At 41.9% G+C, this 16,271-nt stretch overlaps 1 protein-coding gene across 1 annotated transcript in view; it reads right to left on the minus strand.

Moving 5' to 3' along the window:
* TUBGCP3 (tubulin gamma complex component 3) overlaps nucleotides 1-16,271 on the minus strand; it is a 122,250-nt gene that overhangs the window by 98,820 nt on the left and 7,159 nt on the right. The window contains exons 2-3 of the mRNA XM_048855426.2: nucleotides 6,847-6,954; nucleotides 3,015-3,082 (exon numbers count right to left, since the gene is read on the minus strand). Coding sequence (XP_048711383.1) covers nucleotides 3,015-3,082; nucleotides 6,847-6,954 — 176 coding nt within the window. The remainder of the gene's footprint in view (nucleotides 1-3,014; nucleotides 3,083-6,846; nucleotides 6,955-16,271) is intronic.

Below are 16,271 nucleotides of genomic sequence, written 5' to 3' on the forward strand. Positions count from 1 at the left end.
TATTCCTCACATGTCCCAGGCCTCCTTCCCATGCCCTGGCTGCACTGTAGTGATACCACGGGTCAGACATGCTCTGGTGGCGGCCACATGCCCTCACTCTCTCCCCAACGCCAGCCCTCCTTCCAATTAGGGTCACGACCCCACTCCAAGTCCAACCTGCAAGACTTTGTCTGGCCATGTGTCCCAGCGCTGGGCCCTCGCTCGCCCCAGCTGCTCACAGCACTCAACACCAGTGCTACTTACGGCACAGCACGCATACACTCCCCAGCTCTGGGCCCGCAGATTCCCGCTGTAGCTCAGACGTGGCTGCTCTGCGCTGCTCAGCCTCCAGCCCAGCTCTGCTTTCTGGGCTGCTTCTCTGGCCCCCTCTGCTCTGCCTCCAGCTCAGCTCAGTTTGCTGCTCTCCCCTTAGATCTATGCTACTCTGGCTCAGGCAGCTCCAGCTCACATGGAGGATGAGACCCCAGGCTCCTGACTCCCTCACTGGCCTACCTGCCTTGTCAATCAGGTTAACCTGGACTGTTGGCCTCTCCCCATGGGCCCTGGGGCCTGTCAGTCTCAGGATCTTGATCTCTCATTGGCCCTTCCCCTTTTTTTTGGAACTGGGAGATGGACAACCAAATAAATCCCACTAAGTTCCAGCAAGGGACCAACAGTCCCCTTACACTACTATTAGCATTCAGAAATCACAATGTGTGCACTTTTCAAAAACAGAAAAAATAAATCACTAGCGCTTAAACACTACAATGACAGGCATTTAAGAGAGACTGCTATAGGGAAACGGGGAGGAGCGGAAAAAGTTCTAAACAATGCCCTATGAAATAGTTATCGGCTTGTTCTGGTAGATGTCAACTAACAATACGGTGGGGGGAACAGAAGGTTAAAGCCAGCTTAAAAGTTTAACTAGGTTATAGTCACATTCTTGTAATTATGCTCACATCGTCTATTATTCTGCTTCAAGCAATGTATGTATTGCTTGTGTGTGTTATAATGGGTTAAATTTTGGTCATTCTCATATGCTGTGTGTCCATACTACTCTTGCCAAATGCTAGCTATGATAATACCACATTAGATCAATAGCAAAGCATGAGAGTGTGTGTGTATTTTACACATATAAAAGCTATCTTAAAAGAACAAGGTAGCAAGACTGCTGACAGTAGGACTGAGGACAGCTGCAAGTTAGTGCTGCTGAAATGGAAGAGCTGATGATGGAGCCTACTGCAACCTGGTGATACTGTCCATCACTACAGAAGCTGGAAAAGATATCTTGTAGACATGTGGAATGCATGGGGAAGAGAAAAAGGAGTAAAGGTGAGCTGATAAACTTAGCAACAACATTGGTATTTTCAGGATTAGGGCCTTATTTTTCTAAAGCATATGCGTAACTTTAATGACTTCTTAAAATTGAGTACTGTTTGCAGGATTGGGACCTAAATGCAACAGTCAGATTGACTGAATGGGTCTCATTTGCAATGAGACAGGTATTACCCACCAATGGCCCACAGAGTCTAGTATTTTTTCTGACAATGGCCAGTACCAGATGCTTCACAAAAAAGTGCAAAAAGTCCTGGAGTGAGCAGCTGCGGAATAACCTGCACACACGGAAAGTTTCTTCCTAACCCACTAAAGTCAGAGACTGACTTACACCCAGAAGCATGAGGGTTTATATTCCTTCCAAACTACTGTACGGAATTTTTGTTCTTTCTGAATGGAACACTGGATGTTCTCCATATAAGTGTCCCATTTTTACGTGATCTTACTAAGCTCTTTTTTCTCAATTATATTAGCCTATAGAATTCATTGTCACAATATAAAGTTCCTTAGTAGAACCATTTTTTTATCCTACTTAACTCAAGTTACTTTTCCCCTTTAAGATAAGGGGTGGTCACTGAAACATGTTAACAATCCTCTATTACAGTGGTTTTCAACCTGTGGTCCTCAGACCTCTGGGGTCCCACAAATTATGTCTAAGGTGTCCGCAAAAGTTGACGATGAAAACAGAATTTCAGATCCCAGAACAGGCATTCCGTTTTTCTGATCAACCAAAAATATGTGAATACCCACACCTACAGGTCAAAACCCAGAAGTGTTATTATCATAGTAGCCCACAGTTTAGCGCCCTTTCTCATGCTGCGTTAAATGCCATGACAAGCATGTGCAACATTTATAGTTGAATTCTGTTAAGTCAGTTTTCAGTCTAAGACTTCTATGGTAGGGGTCGACAGACCACAGGTTAAATTTCCAAAGGGGTCTGCACCTCAATTCAAAATTTTTTAGGAATCCGCAAATAAAAAAAAGGTTGAAAAGCACTGATCAACTACACTGGAAATTTTAATCCTGCATATTAGTTTTTGACAACTAAAAATATCCCTCCCTATCACACTATACAAAACAGATGACTTAAGATACTGTCTTACTGGCTATCTCAGTTTCACTGAGATTTTCATCAAACATGACAGATGTTCAAGTTTGAGAATTCAGGACACATTTAAAGTATTGATTTCTTTCCATCTCATCTAAAGTTCTAGCCTAAGACTTTCCTTTCTTCTGATACATAGACTCTAAAGATCACCTTCTATTGTCAGAAAAGACCGACATACACTGCTCTTTGGTAAGTGCTTGTGTGTTAGCAGAACTCTCAAAGTCAGCAAAACCCTTAACCTTCAACATGAAAACCTCAGATCACTTAAATACTCAAAATAAGAGGACTGCTTAACTTCTAATCAATACATCGATACACTTCAGGACACATTATCCTAAAAATAAGTGGCAGTGAGATAATCCTTCAATTTTACACATAAAAAAGTAAACACTTCTATTTTTGCAAAGCTACTTCCTTCCCATAAAATGTCCTTTATGCAGTAATACGCAAACCAAAAGACTGCTGATATTTTTTGATTTTATTTTAATCCAAGCTAGTTTCTTACATTTTGAACTATAGGCAATTTAACAGCAAGTCCAGAAGGAACACATTGTAAGACTGAAATTATTGGTAAAGCCACACATTACTATACCTGCGAATGGAGTTTTCTGTAAAGTTCTGAAAACAAAGCAGCATCCGCTTCCCTTCTTTGTCGCACAACTGTTAAGAGGAAAATGCTTCTTAGGGTATGAAACTAAAGAAGTCAATTATAGTAACAACATTATTTTGTATTGATACATTTGTGCAATTTGTGGGGTGGGACGAAAGCAAGAGGATAAAGAGACAGTTCACTTTCCATACACATGCACTCCTTGGCCTCCAAGGGTACATCTACAGAATAATCAAACACCTGCAGCTGGCCCAGACTCCAGCCTGAGCCCGAACATCTACACACCAATTTTTAGCTCCACAGCCCAAGCCCAGATCAGCTGATCCTGGACAGCAGTGTCCATGCCGCTGGTCTTTTATTCCAGTGAAGACATATCCCCAGACTGCAGGCAAAGGTCCTAAGAGTTATTCTACTTTTTTCTGCAAAATGGCATCTAGCAAAGATCATCTATTCACTTCACAATCACTATACAGGTGTTAAATGACAATGACTTCAGGTCCATACCAGTTGGGCCATAAGTAAGCAAGCCACTGACAGAGATAAAGTTGTATTCCATTACAATTCTGAGGTGTTATAGCTCTTCCTGATGATCTAAAACATTCTACTAATAAATACAGGTAAGGACTCGCCTATACAGTAACTCCTCATGTAACATCCTGGTTATGTTATTGAAAAATGCAACTTTAAGCAAAACGATGTTAAGTGAATCCAATTTCCCCGTAAGAATTAATGGGAATATAGGGGGTTAGATTCCAGTGAAATGTTTTTCGCTAGACAAAAGACATTATATACATATACAATTTAAAATTAATTTAAAATTTACACAAACAATTTAATACTGTATTCACCAATGATGATTGTGAAGCTTTGTTGAGGCAGGGGCATACCAGGGTCAGGGCACAGGGGCTTGCCCCACTCTACCGGTCATTCCAGCTGTGGAGAGGGGTCAGGATGCGGGGGCTTGTCCCATTCCGACCACCTGGCACTCTTTCTTGGGAACAGGGTGGGGGTTGCCTGCTCCCCGGCTGGAAAGCTGGGTGGGCAGAATGGGGGAAGCCCCTGTGCCCCCACCCCGCTCCCCAGCAGGAGCACTGGGCGGGCAGAACGGAGCAAGCCCCTGTGGCCCGACCCTGCTCCCTGGCTGGAACGCCCGGCAGGCAGAGCCGGGGGTGGGGGCCAAACAACGTTATAAGGGAACATTGCAGGACTTTAAGAGAGTATGTTCTCTAATGGGTCAGCAACCTAATAACGAAACAACATTAACCAGGACGACGTTAAGAGAGGAGTTACTGTACTGTACTCCAGAAAATATTAAGTAAACACACAAGTTAAAACCGCATGTGGATGTTTTTATTCAAGAGTAAGGTGGTCTTAGCATGCACTGACTTTGCACCTTTAGTTGAGTCACCTTAACTTTCCTGAATGTTCCTATATAGACCTGGCCTCACATTTATGACTTATATGTCTCCACTTCGAAGTGTCTTAATTTTTTTTTTTTTATATCAATTGCCTAAGTATGAGATTCACAAAAGCCAGTAAGCTGAGTAGGGAGCTGCCTAAGCTAGCCAGTAGGAAGTGCTGGGGAAAAGGTGGTGGTTGTCCGTTTATACTCTATAGCCCACTGGTTAGCACACTCTGAGTTCAAATCCCCACTCTGCCTGATGTCCTTATGTGAAGCAGGGACTTGAACCCAGGTCTTTCATATCCCAGATGAATGCCCAAACCCCTGGTCCAGTGGGCATTCTGGGAGGAGAGTGAGTCAGTCACACTCAAAGCTTTTTTACTTTTTAAATAATCAATCATTGGAGCAGGGACTGGAATTTGGGTGTCCAGCATGAGTTCACTGATCAGTGGGTTACAGTCACTCATTCGGTCTCTGGTCCAATAAATATTTAAATATTTTATACGAAGTGGAACAGCTTCATATGGAGGGTTGGACAGACCCACCCCCCGCGCAGAATATCCAATACCCCAATAGTTAGGGTGCTTATCTGGGATGAAGGAGACATGGGTTCAAGTCTACACCTGGCAGAGAGGTATTTGGAACCACCATCTCTACATCCTGGGTAAGTGTTCTCACCTCTGGGCTATTGGGTATAAAGGGGGTGATATGGGAGAGAGAACTACATCACCACCAGTTCTGTGCTGTGTGTGGAGGTTGATCCAGTTGGCAGCCTCTGAGCATCCTTTTGGATCAGGCCCTGGAGGCAGGAGGATGTGGGAAGGCCTAGTTTGAGGCAGCGACCAGGATTTAGGCACAAGTTAGACACTGAGCAGTTCAGTACTGTCAGAACTTAGACAACTTTGTGCATGCCCACCAACAGAAATTTAGATGAGTAATGGGATTTTCATAGAATATAGAATATCAGGGCTGGAATGGACCTCAGGAGGTCATCTAGTCCAACCCACTGCTCAAAGCAGGACCAATCCCCAACTAAATCATCCCAGCCAGAGCTCTGTCAAGCCTGACCTTAAAAACCTCTAAGGAAGGAGATTCTACCACCTCCCTAGGTAACGCATTCCAGTGTCTATGATTCTATGAAAAGCAAAATCATCATTCCCATTCTACATATGAGAAAAGTAAGGCACAGAGAAGTAAAGTGATTTGCATAGGTGGAAATAGTTTGGCATAGTACTTCAATACATCAGAAGAATTACCTTAGTCTCAGTCATCTAACTAGTTAAACAGGAAAGCTTTCTCCAGGAAATTGGAGTTTTGTCTTAAGCTTTAAAGTGGTCATTTGAAAGAGCAAGAGCACATTACAGTAAAAATAGTCAGACTCCAAATCAAGCAATAATCTACAGAAACCTTTACAGAATAATAAAAATAAAAATGTGTCAAACACTCTACACGCCAGTATTAAGAGCTACCGATAAAGACATTTTTGCAACTAAAGTCACTTCCTGCACCACAATTCTTAAGTGAGAGTTAATACGAAGGATATAACCCACTATTTCTTTTCATGAGGGCTCACTCAACCCACAAAATCAGGGGAGGGGGACAAGGTGGGGAGAAATGGAAAGAGTAAGTTTCGACACCAAGAGTTTATAATCTACTGTATAATCAGGTGTGTATGCTGCATTATGTAACGATGACCAAACTACATAGAAAACCTTCAGTGCTGAAGGTCCATATTGAAGAATATTTGTGCTTTGAAAATTTGAGTTGGAGAATTCTGAAATTCTTCTTTGGAGAAGGCAATATGAACTCTAACCAAGATATTCTTTAAGAGGAGTTCTAACTGATGATGTATGTTAATCCTGATCCAATATAATAGGTTTACGCTTAATAGCTCTGAATATCTACCAACTGGGAGGTTTACATGTAATTAAAATATTCCCTCACACAACTTGCTCACACATTTTACTATGAACTCAAGAATCTGTAGAGAGCAAGTACGCTTTTTTTTTTTTTTTTTTTTTTTTGCAGAGGGATGTACTGCATCCCTACTGCTTTCATACTACATTTGGTGCTCTTGTATCAAAGCACAGAAAGTGCAATAGAACAGAGTATATCTAATTTTGTAGTTAAAAAGAGTGTATTTTGTATCTGAGGTGTGTGTGTGAGTAAGTAAGTAAGTAAGTAAAACTCACTTTGGCATTTCCTGACTTTAAAAATTGCATGTTAAGAGTCAAATTTAAGGTTTATGGTGAACAAGTTTCACCCTTATTACTTATAGAACTAGTTTCTGGTATTTGGAGTGGTATTTTAAAACACACTTTGAAAATTGTTACAATTTTCACCCCTCAAAACATGATTCATTTAAAATTATTCAGATCTAAATTACTGAAGATGAAAGGAAGCCAGACATACGTTCTTTCTTGATTTTCTCCGCAACAAGAAATTCATCTCTTTCAACAGTAGGAGCAAAGTTGCTTCCAATAACTCTCACTGCATATTGAAACTGCTGGGCTACATCAGCTGAAAGAGGGAGGGGGAAAAAAAATTAGTTAAGCCAACTTTTAAAATGAAGAAAAAATAAATAAGAGCTGCCACGTTACTAAGTGATTAAGTCAAATAAAAATGCAAAAAATGCAGACGTTTCAGATGAGAGATCAAATATGATAGTGACTAGATCAAATCTTTCCCCTAATACTACCTTGCACTGATATTTTGTCCTGTAAGCTCTTATGCAGAAACAGTCAGGCACTTTAAGAACACAAATCCAATCATGGAAGTAAACTACAACTTAAAAGTGCTGGCACCTCCTTCTGTCAGCATATTTCTTAGCATCTTGCTTCATGCGGCAAACATCAGTACTACCTACAAACATGAACAGTTCAGTCAATAACATGTCTTTAGTATGGGTCAATATTCACACAAACACAAAAATGAGGGGGCATAATCTCCTTTCTCCTCCCCAGTCTAAGCATTCTTCAAGTCTGAATTCCAGGCTCCCCAAGAGCAGATTTGAATCAAACTGGAGATTTACTGAAGTCAAACTACAGAATTCCATGGTAATAACATAACATACTGATTAGTAAAACTGCAAGAGATCTGCTTTAACTCTCACACCATGTTTATTCATTAGTTTTGACAAATCAATTAAACCTACTTAATTTTGGTAGGGTGAAAAAGTATCTTTCAGTTTCTTAAACTTATGTGCAAGGACCAAGTACTTTACCCCAGTAACTTTCTACCAAAAAAATTAAAAGTACGCCTCCAGTTCAATTTAAAACCTACAAAATCCAACTAGTCAGCAATCAATTTCATTATGATCACAATAAACTTATCATATGCTTATTTTAGGAATAAATTTAATAGTGGAGGCACTTAAGTATAGCAGCATGCTAATCAAATGGCAGATAAGGGCAAGGCGTAGAAAAGCCACTAAACAAAGACTGAGCTCATCTCAAATTGGCAATGGAAGACAATGAACCAGAGCAATTAACGATCAGCATCTCTGAATGCTAGATGTTGATCAAGGTTAAACAAACACTAACAAAGGAAGAAGCAGCTTAATCCTCAATTTTTCCACCCACAAGAAGCAACCCAGAAGCGGGTACCATCTGAGTTGCAGAAAGGAAAAACCCAGCAAAATTCCACAGGCACTAGGATTCAGCTTAAGGGAGGAAGACTACATTCTCCCCTCCTTCTGCCCTAGCACTACCTCTCAAATACCACTTATCCAACCCCAACCACTCTCCAAGGATCTTTGCAGCAAGCTCAAATGAGAGGGCTATAGAATTTGAGCAAGTCCTGAAATGCAATAGCTGGTGGATTTGAGGTCCCAGGTGGAAAAGTCTGACAAACTGTATTATAGAACACTGCCATCATATTATTTGAACTTTTGTGTAAGTATTCAGATATTACTAGTTGTTATGACAGGTTTGGCTCTGTATATGTGCAGAGTTACATAAAGGTCTTCACTTTATGCTTTTGCAAATATATTTGTAAGTCACAGAAGTTGAGCTACAGCCATATCTTAAAACAAAAAAAAAATTGTTTCAAAAGCTTTTGAGGGTGTTAAAGTACTAGGTAAATCATCGCATTTTCATAAATTCAAGCACTTAAGAGCAGGTACATCAAAAATCTTCCACTGGCCATGCACACCACATTTTTACTATTATAAATAAATGCATGTTTTAATTACAATACCTTAACTCTGAAATGGTAAGTGAATGGAAAGTAAATGAATGGTAAGTGTACTACTTTGTTATCTAGAGATACTTTTAAGAGATATATGGGAGAGCAGTCAGTCAATATCTCAAAGCTTGCCTCTCTTACCAGCAGAAGGTGGTCCAATAAAAGTTGGTCCACCCACCTTCTCTCTCTAATACCCTGGGACTGACACAGCTATACCACCACTACACATCCCCCTCATTACCGGCAGTAGAACTTTTGTTACAGCACCTATTTGAGAGGGAGTTGCATATAGTCACTGTCCTAATAGACTGTATAATATGGTATGGCACCACTATGGTATGTGGACATGCATTTGAAGCTGATCAATGCAATTTCTATTTTTCAAATCTATTGCATTTATATTTTGAGTTCACCAGTAAAAATAACATTTATTTTGGTCACAGTTAATGGTGTATGTGTGTTACTATTACAAACACATTCCTTTGTAGCAAGTAAAACCGTATTGCTTTCTGTGTGTCTAAGAAATTGCTGTTATTTCAGAATTAAACATTTTGCTGTCTGTGCCCTTGAAAACTGCCTCTGCATCAGCCAATGTATAGTCTACCTATGTTTCTAGTTCTGTGGTGCAATATGACTTTGCTGTGCAGATTATGGGACAAAAGACATGGAAGCAAAAGTTTCTGAACAGTTATTCTGAAATCTTATCCATATTTAATCTAACAAAATTTAAAAACAAATCCTCACCAGTGAGAGACTTAACCCTAAAAAGGATATTTTGGGTTATCCTGACTTGGAGAGACCATCTGTTTCCAAAATGATAATTCAGTCTCCTTATCCATTTAGTCCTTGCTCTCTGCTAAGACTGAATCAATGAACTTTTGGCCCCTCCTTTAATAATTCAAGACTAATCTTCAAAATTTGAGACTTTTCTTAAGATTTATATTGGACCTGCAGTTATACAATCGCTTTGAACCAAAATGGTTTACCTATCCAACCAAGATTTCAAAGTCCTTGATTTGCAAGAGACTCGCTTTCTGTGGGAGCGCTTTTGGTGTCACACTCCTGACTTCACGTACAGAACAAGTAAGATGGCATACAGAAGTCATAAGAATTAAAGATATATTTTGCAGTAAGATGTCCAATAGCAACACACACAGGAAGTTTATTACATAAGCAGATGTCCCCCATGAGACATTAGATGAACTTAAAAATAGACGTGTACACACGATACACACATTGCATAAACATGTAAACAAGTGCAACTGCTATGCAACACTGCCATCTTGATCTGCCTAATAGATGAGAAGGATGAAATTGTTTATGGAAGATGTGATTTAATTTTCAGTGTTCTGATGTGAGCTCTTTATCCAGAGGAAGCAGAAGATTCCAAATTCTAAAAATTATGAATAGAAACACAGCAGAATAATGCTATTAATTATAAGCGACTATATTTACCAAATACATAAAAAACAGTGTGAAAAGCTTGCTACATTCAGAGGAGGGGAAACAAACAAACAAAAATCAATAATTCAAGATCTATAAAATCTTAATTTGAGTTGCCTAAAGTAGATTCTTATGTTCCATCTGCAAATGCAAATTTCTGATGCTTAGTAGACAATGTCCTTTATGCATGCATCTATTCCTCCCCTCTCCCTCCACACTCTGATCTATCAGAACTGTATGATGCAGTTTTCATGTTCCATTTCAAAGCCTAAAAGAAGCTTTAAACAAAGCACATGTGAAAAGTGTAGAAAAACTAAAGAGGAAAGGAGGGAGAATCCTTAGTGGGCAAAAACAAGGAAAAATAGTAAGAAATGGTGTAATTTAAAAGGGAGGAAAATCGGAGACAAATACAAGAATTTAATTATACTGGCTAGATAATTTTTATTTCCAGATAAGCCTGATAAACTGGAGGACAGCCTTCCGGAACATTCCTTTTATTAATAAGCAACTGATCTGCTTCAGTGCACTTCCCAAAGTTAGTAATATCAGACAACTCTCTCACCTTTCAAGAGACTATAGCTATTGGAAGAGAAAGTCTTGCTTCTTATGCTGATCGATACGAGCAGTTCCAGATCGCCAGAAAAGCGGGGCAAGCCGGAACAAAACGGGTGGAGGGAGGAGAGAGAAACAACCCTGGTTGCAGTTGGAGCGGATACCAGAAGGGACACCCTCAGACCACACCCTACTACCGGGGGCAGCCCAAGACCCCAACTACACACCAAGGAATACTCCAGACACCTTATCATCCTGCCACACCATTCTCCAGCAACCCACCTCGCCCTAGTGACCCGTCAGCTGGACAATGTTTTAAATGTAACGAGCCGCGGCATGTGACGGCCAACTGCCCCAAGAACCCCAACAGACTACAGTTCATTGCACCGGAATCACACCAGAGGTCCTCAGGCCCAGATACCTCCCAGATACCCTTGGAGTGGAGGGAAACTGCGAGTTTGGGCGGGAAGAAGGTCACCGCGAGGAGGGACACCGGAGCACAAGTGTCGGCTATCCATGCTTCCTTAGTGGACCCCAATTTAATTGACCCAGAGATCCAAGTGACAATTCAACCCTTCAAGTCCAACTCTTTCAATTTGCCTACAGACAAGTTGCCTGTCCAGTACAAGGGTTGGTCAGGAACGTGGACTTTTGCAGTCTATGATGATTATCCCATCCCCATGCTGTTGGAGGAAGACTTGGCCAATCATATGAAGCTAGCCAAGAGGGCAGGAATGGTCACCCGCAGCCAGGCTAAGCAAGCCGTCCCACCTAGCTCTGTTCTGGAAACTTCTACCAGGACCCGGTCAGAGGTGATGGACCTGGACCCCATGCCAACGTCTGCATCAGCAGTAGTGGATCCAGTCCCAGAGACCCAGACAGAGCCACTCCCAGAACTGGAACTGGCGGAACAACCAGCACCAGACCCATTGCCAGTACTGAATCCAGTATTTGCAACCCCAACACCAGAGGGCCCCACTGAACCTGAACCGGCAGCAGCCGATAACCCGACACAAGAGGCTCAGCTGGAGCCTGAACCCCAACATAGTACACAAGCGGAGAGCGGTTCACAGTCAACGGAAACAGCCTCATCCCCTACATCGCTTCCAGAGGACCAAGCCTAGGTCCACAATCCCATGAGGAACTGATGTCTCCAGCATCAAGGGAACAGTTCCAGTCCGAACAGGAAGCAGATGAAAGCCTCCAGAGACTTTGGACGGCGACCCAGAGCAACCCACCGCCTCTCAGCTCTTCTAATCGATCCAGGTTTGTTGTAGAAAGAGGACTTTTATACAAGGAAACTTTCTGGTGGACACCAGGAAGACTGGAATCCTCAGGGACAGCTGGTAGTTCCAACTAAGTACCGGGTCAAGCTCTTGAGCTTAGCCCACGATCATCCTAGTGGCCATGCTGGGGTGAACAGGACCAAAGACCGGTTGGGGAGGTCACTCCGCTGGGAGAGAATGGGCAAGGATGTTTCTACCCATGTCCGGTCTTGTAAGGTATGCCAAAGAGCTAGAAAACCCCAAGACCAGGTCAAAGCCCCTCTCCAGCCACTCCCCATCGTTGAGGTTCCATTTCAGCGAGTAGCTGTGGATATTCTGGGTCCTTTTCCAAAAAAGGACACCCAGAGGAAAGCAGTACATACTGACTTTCATGGATTTTGCCACCCGATAGCCAGAAGCAGTAGCTCTAAGCAACACCAGGGCTAAAAGTGCGTGCCAGGAACTAACAGACATTTTTGCCAGGGTAGGTTGGCCCTCTGACATCCTCACAGATGCAGGAACTAATTTCCTGGCAGGAACTATGGAAAGCCTTTGGGAAGCTCACGGGGTGAATCACTTGGTTGCCACCCCTTACCATCATCAAACAAATGGCATGGTGGAGAAATTTAATGGAACTTTAGGGGCCATGATACATAAATTCGTAAATGAGCACTCCAATGATTGGGACCTAGCGTTGCAGAAGTTGCTCTTTGCCTACAGCGCTGTACCACATCCCAATTTAGGGTTTTCACCATTAGAACTTGCATATGGCCACGAGGTTAAGGGGCCGTTACAGTTGGTGAAGCAGCAATGGGAGAGGTTTACACCTTCTCCCGGAACTAACATTCTGGACTTTGTACCCAACCTACAAAACACCCTCCGAACCTCTAAAGCCCTTTTATTCCAGAGAATTAAAGGTTTGCCAGTTTACAGCCCAAGGAGGAGATGACACTGAGTGGCCTGAAGGTGTCTACTATGAAGGGAAAAGCGCTGGTGGCGTGGAAGAGGTGAACCTCTCCATGACCCTTGGGTGTATGCAGCGACAGCAGATCAAGGAGCTGCGCACTAGCTACGTGCCAACATTCTCAGCCACCCCAGGACTGACTGAAAGGGCATACCACTCCATTGACACAGGTAATGCTCACCCAATTAAAGTCCAACCTTACCGGGTGTCTCCTCAACCTAAAACAGCTATAGAACGGGAGATCCAGGATATGCTACAGATGGGGGTAATCCGCCCCTCTGGCAGTGCACCAGACAACTATCCAATGCCACGCACAGATGAACTATTGGAGAAACTGGGACGGGCCCAGTTCATATATACCTTGGACTTAACCAAGGGGTACTGGCAGGTACTGCTAGATGAATCCACCAAGGAAAGGTCAGCCTTCACCACACATCTCGGGCTGTATGAATTTAACGTACTCCCTTTCGGGCTGCGGAATGCACCCGCCACTATCCAAAGACTTATAGATGGATTGGGAGAAGTCGCCTACCTTGACGATGTGGCCATATTTTCGGATTCCTGGGCAGAACACCTGGAACATCTACAAAAAGTCTTCGAGAGCATAAGGGAGGCAGGACTAACTGTTAAGGCTAAGAAGTGTCAAATAGGCCTAACAGAGTGACTTACCTTGGACACCAGGTGAGTCAAGGAACTATCAACCCCCTACAGACCAATGTGGATGCTATCCAAAAGTGGCCTGTCCCAAAGTCAAAGAAACAGGTCCAATCCTTCTTAGGCTTGGCCAGATATTATAGGAGATTTGTACCACAATACAGCCAAATCGCCGCCCCACTGACAGACCTAACCAAAAAGAAACAGCCAAATGCCATTCAGTAGACTGAAGAGTGTCAGAAGGCCTTTAACCAGCTTAAAGCGACACTCATGTCTGACCCTGTACTAAGGGCCCCAGACTTTGACAAACCGTTCCTAGTAACCACAGATGCGTCCGAATGTGGTGTGGGAGCAGTTTTAATGCAGGAAGGACTGGATCAAGAATTCCATCCTGTAGTGTTTCTCAGCAAGAAGCTGTCTGAGAGGGAAAGCAACTGGTCAGTCAGTGAAAAAGAATGTTACGCCATCGTATACGCTCTGGAAAAGCTACGCCCATATGTTTGGGGACGGCGTTTCCACTTGCAAACCAACCATGCTGCACTACAGTGGCTTCATACCGCCACGGGAAATAACAAAAAACTTATTCAGTGGAGTTTCGCTCTCCAAGATTTTGATTTCGACATCCAACACATCTCAGGAGCTTCTAACAAAGTGGCTGATGCACTCTCCCGTGAAAGTTTCCCAGAATCAACTGGTTAAAATCGTCCTTGAGAGGTGGAAAATATTGTTAGTCTTTATATACTTGGTAGTATATTTAGAGGTGTATGTGTCTTATAAACTCTGTTTTCTCCTAGAGCTCCAGGAAGAAATCACAGCCAGCGTTTCACCCTATCTGTGATTTGGTGGGCGTCATAAATATAAAGGGAAGGGTAAACACCTTTAAATCCCTCCTGGCCAGAGGAAAAACCCTTTCACCTGTAAAGGGTTAAGAAGCTAAGATAACCTCGCTGGCACCTGACCAAAATGACCAATGAGGAGACAAGATATTTTCAAAGCTGGAGGGGGGGAGAAACAAAGGTTCTCTCGGTCTGTGTGATGCTTTTGCTGGGACCAGAGCAGGAATGCAGGTCAGAACTCCTGTAAAGAGTTAGTAAGCAATCTAGTTAGATTCTGGTTTGTTTAAATGGCTGATAAAATAAGTTGTGCTGAATGGAATGTATATTCCTGTTTTTAGAGTAACAGCCGTGTTAGTCTGTCTTTGCAAAAAAAAAAAAAAAAAAAAAAAAAAAAAGGAGTACTTGTGGCACCTTAGAGACTAACCAATTTATCTGAGCATGAGCTTTCGTGAGCTACAGCTCACTTCCTGTTTTTGTGTCTTTTTGTAACTTAAGGTTTAGCCTAGAGGGATTCTCTGTTTTGAATCTGATTACCCTGTAAGGTATTTACCATCCTGATTTTAGAGGTGATTCTTTTACTTTTTCTTTAGTTAAAAATCTTCTTTTAAGAACCTGATTCCTTTTTCATTGTTTTTAAGACCCAAGGGTTTGGGTCTGTGTTCACCTATGCAAATTGGTGAGGATTTTTATCAAGCCTCCCCCAGGAAAGGGGATGTAGTGCCTGGGGGATATTTTTTGGGGGGAGACGTTTCCAAGTGGGCACTTACCCTGTTCTTTATGTAACACTTTGGTGGTGGCAGCGTTTAACCTAGAGTTCAGAGTGGGGAGGGAACCCTGACGGGGAAAAAGCAGTCCTGGAGACAGGAATACTGGGAGACTTCTGTTTCCTACTTTCTAGGTATTTTTCTGTTCTAAAACAGTGAATTACTAAAAATAAGTTGTTTATTTTAATTTGCTCTATTCTTAGAACTGATGTTTATCGAAAAGTTGTCTACTTGTAATGTATGGTTTTAATTCCTTTATTGGCTTTGTTTTACTGGTTATATGACTTTTGTCACCACCCCTCCAACTCCAAACAGTTTTCAGAGATTAACAATATCATCTTCTTGGTAAATCCTACCAAGAAAACATGTTTAATGTAATACTGCATTACATTTTTTGTTGCATGCAGAGAAGTTTCATGTCTGTAGTACAACCTCCAAACTTCTCCTGCAGTTTCAACTGGATACAGTATTCATTTGGTACTGAATGATTCCATCCCTGTGATGGCCAAGGTGATGTCTCTATCTCTTAGCCATGTCATGTTGGTTTTGGTAGAAAATGATTAAATGTTTTTAAAGCACTTTCAGATGAGGTACTTTACCAAACATATCAGACTGCAAAAAGACACCAAAAATGGAAGTTGTAGAACATAAAGAAAAATTGTCTTCAGGCTTGTCTACACACAGGAATTGTACTACATCTAATCAATATAATTAAAGCGGTACACCTCTCTCGTGTGGACAGTTATAACTGTATAAAGCTGCCTTATATCAGTATGGATAAAGTACAGGGAATAAGCTGTACCAGTATCAGGCACATTTTATAAGTCTATAGCTGCATCCAAACTACAAATTATACTGGTATAACTAGATCAGTTAAAACAAAAAACACCCCCATCCAAAACAGGTTATACCAATTCAAAAATTTGTGTGCAGACCAGCTCTTTAGCATGGTATAATCTCTAAAGACCAACACCTACTTTGACGAATCTCTGAGTGTTTGTTTTTTCCATATAGAGTGATTGTATAAAGCAAAAAGCTAAAGCGTCTCATTAGTAAGTATCTTCTATTTACAAAGAGAAAGTGACAGTTAATTTATGTTTCTCCAGTGAATAAAGCACGGATTTCCAGTCCCACCATCATTCATGTTTTATGTATCAAGATTTTATTTTTAAAA

Source organism: Caretta caretta, chromosome 1 (assembly GCF_965140235.1).
Source record: "Caretta caretta isolate rCarCar2 chromosome 1, rCarCar1.hap1, whole genome shotgun sequence".
Lineage (NCBI taxonomy): Eukaryota > Metazoa > Chordata > Testudines > Cheloniidae > Caretta > Caretta caretta.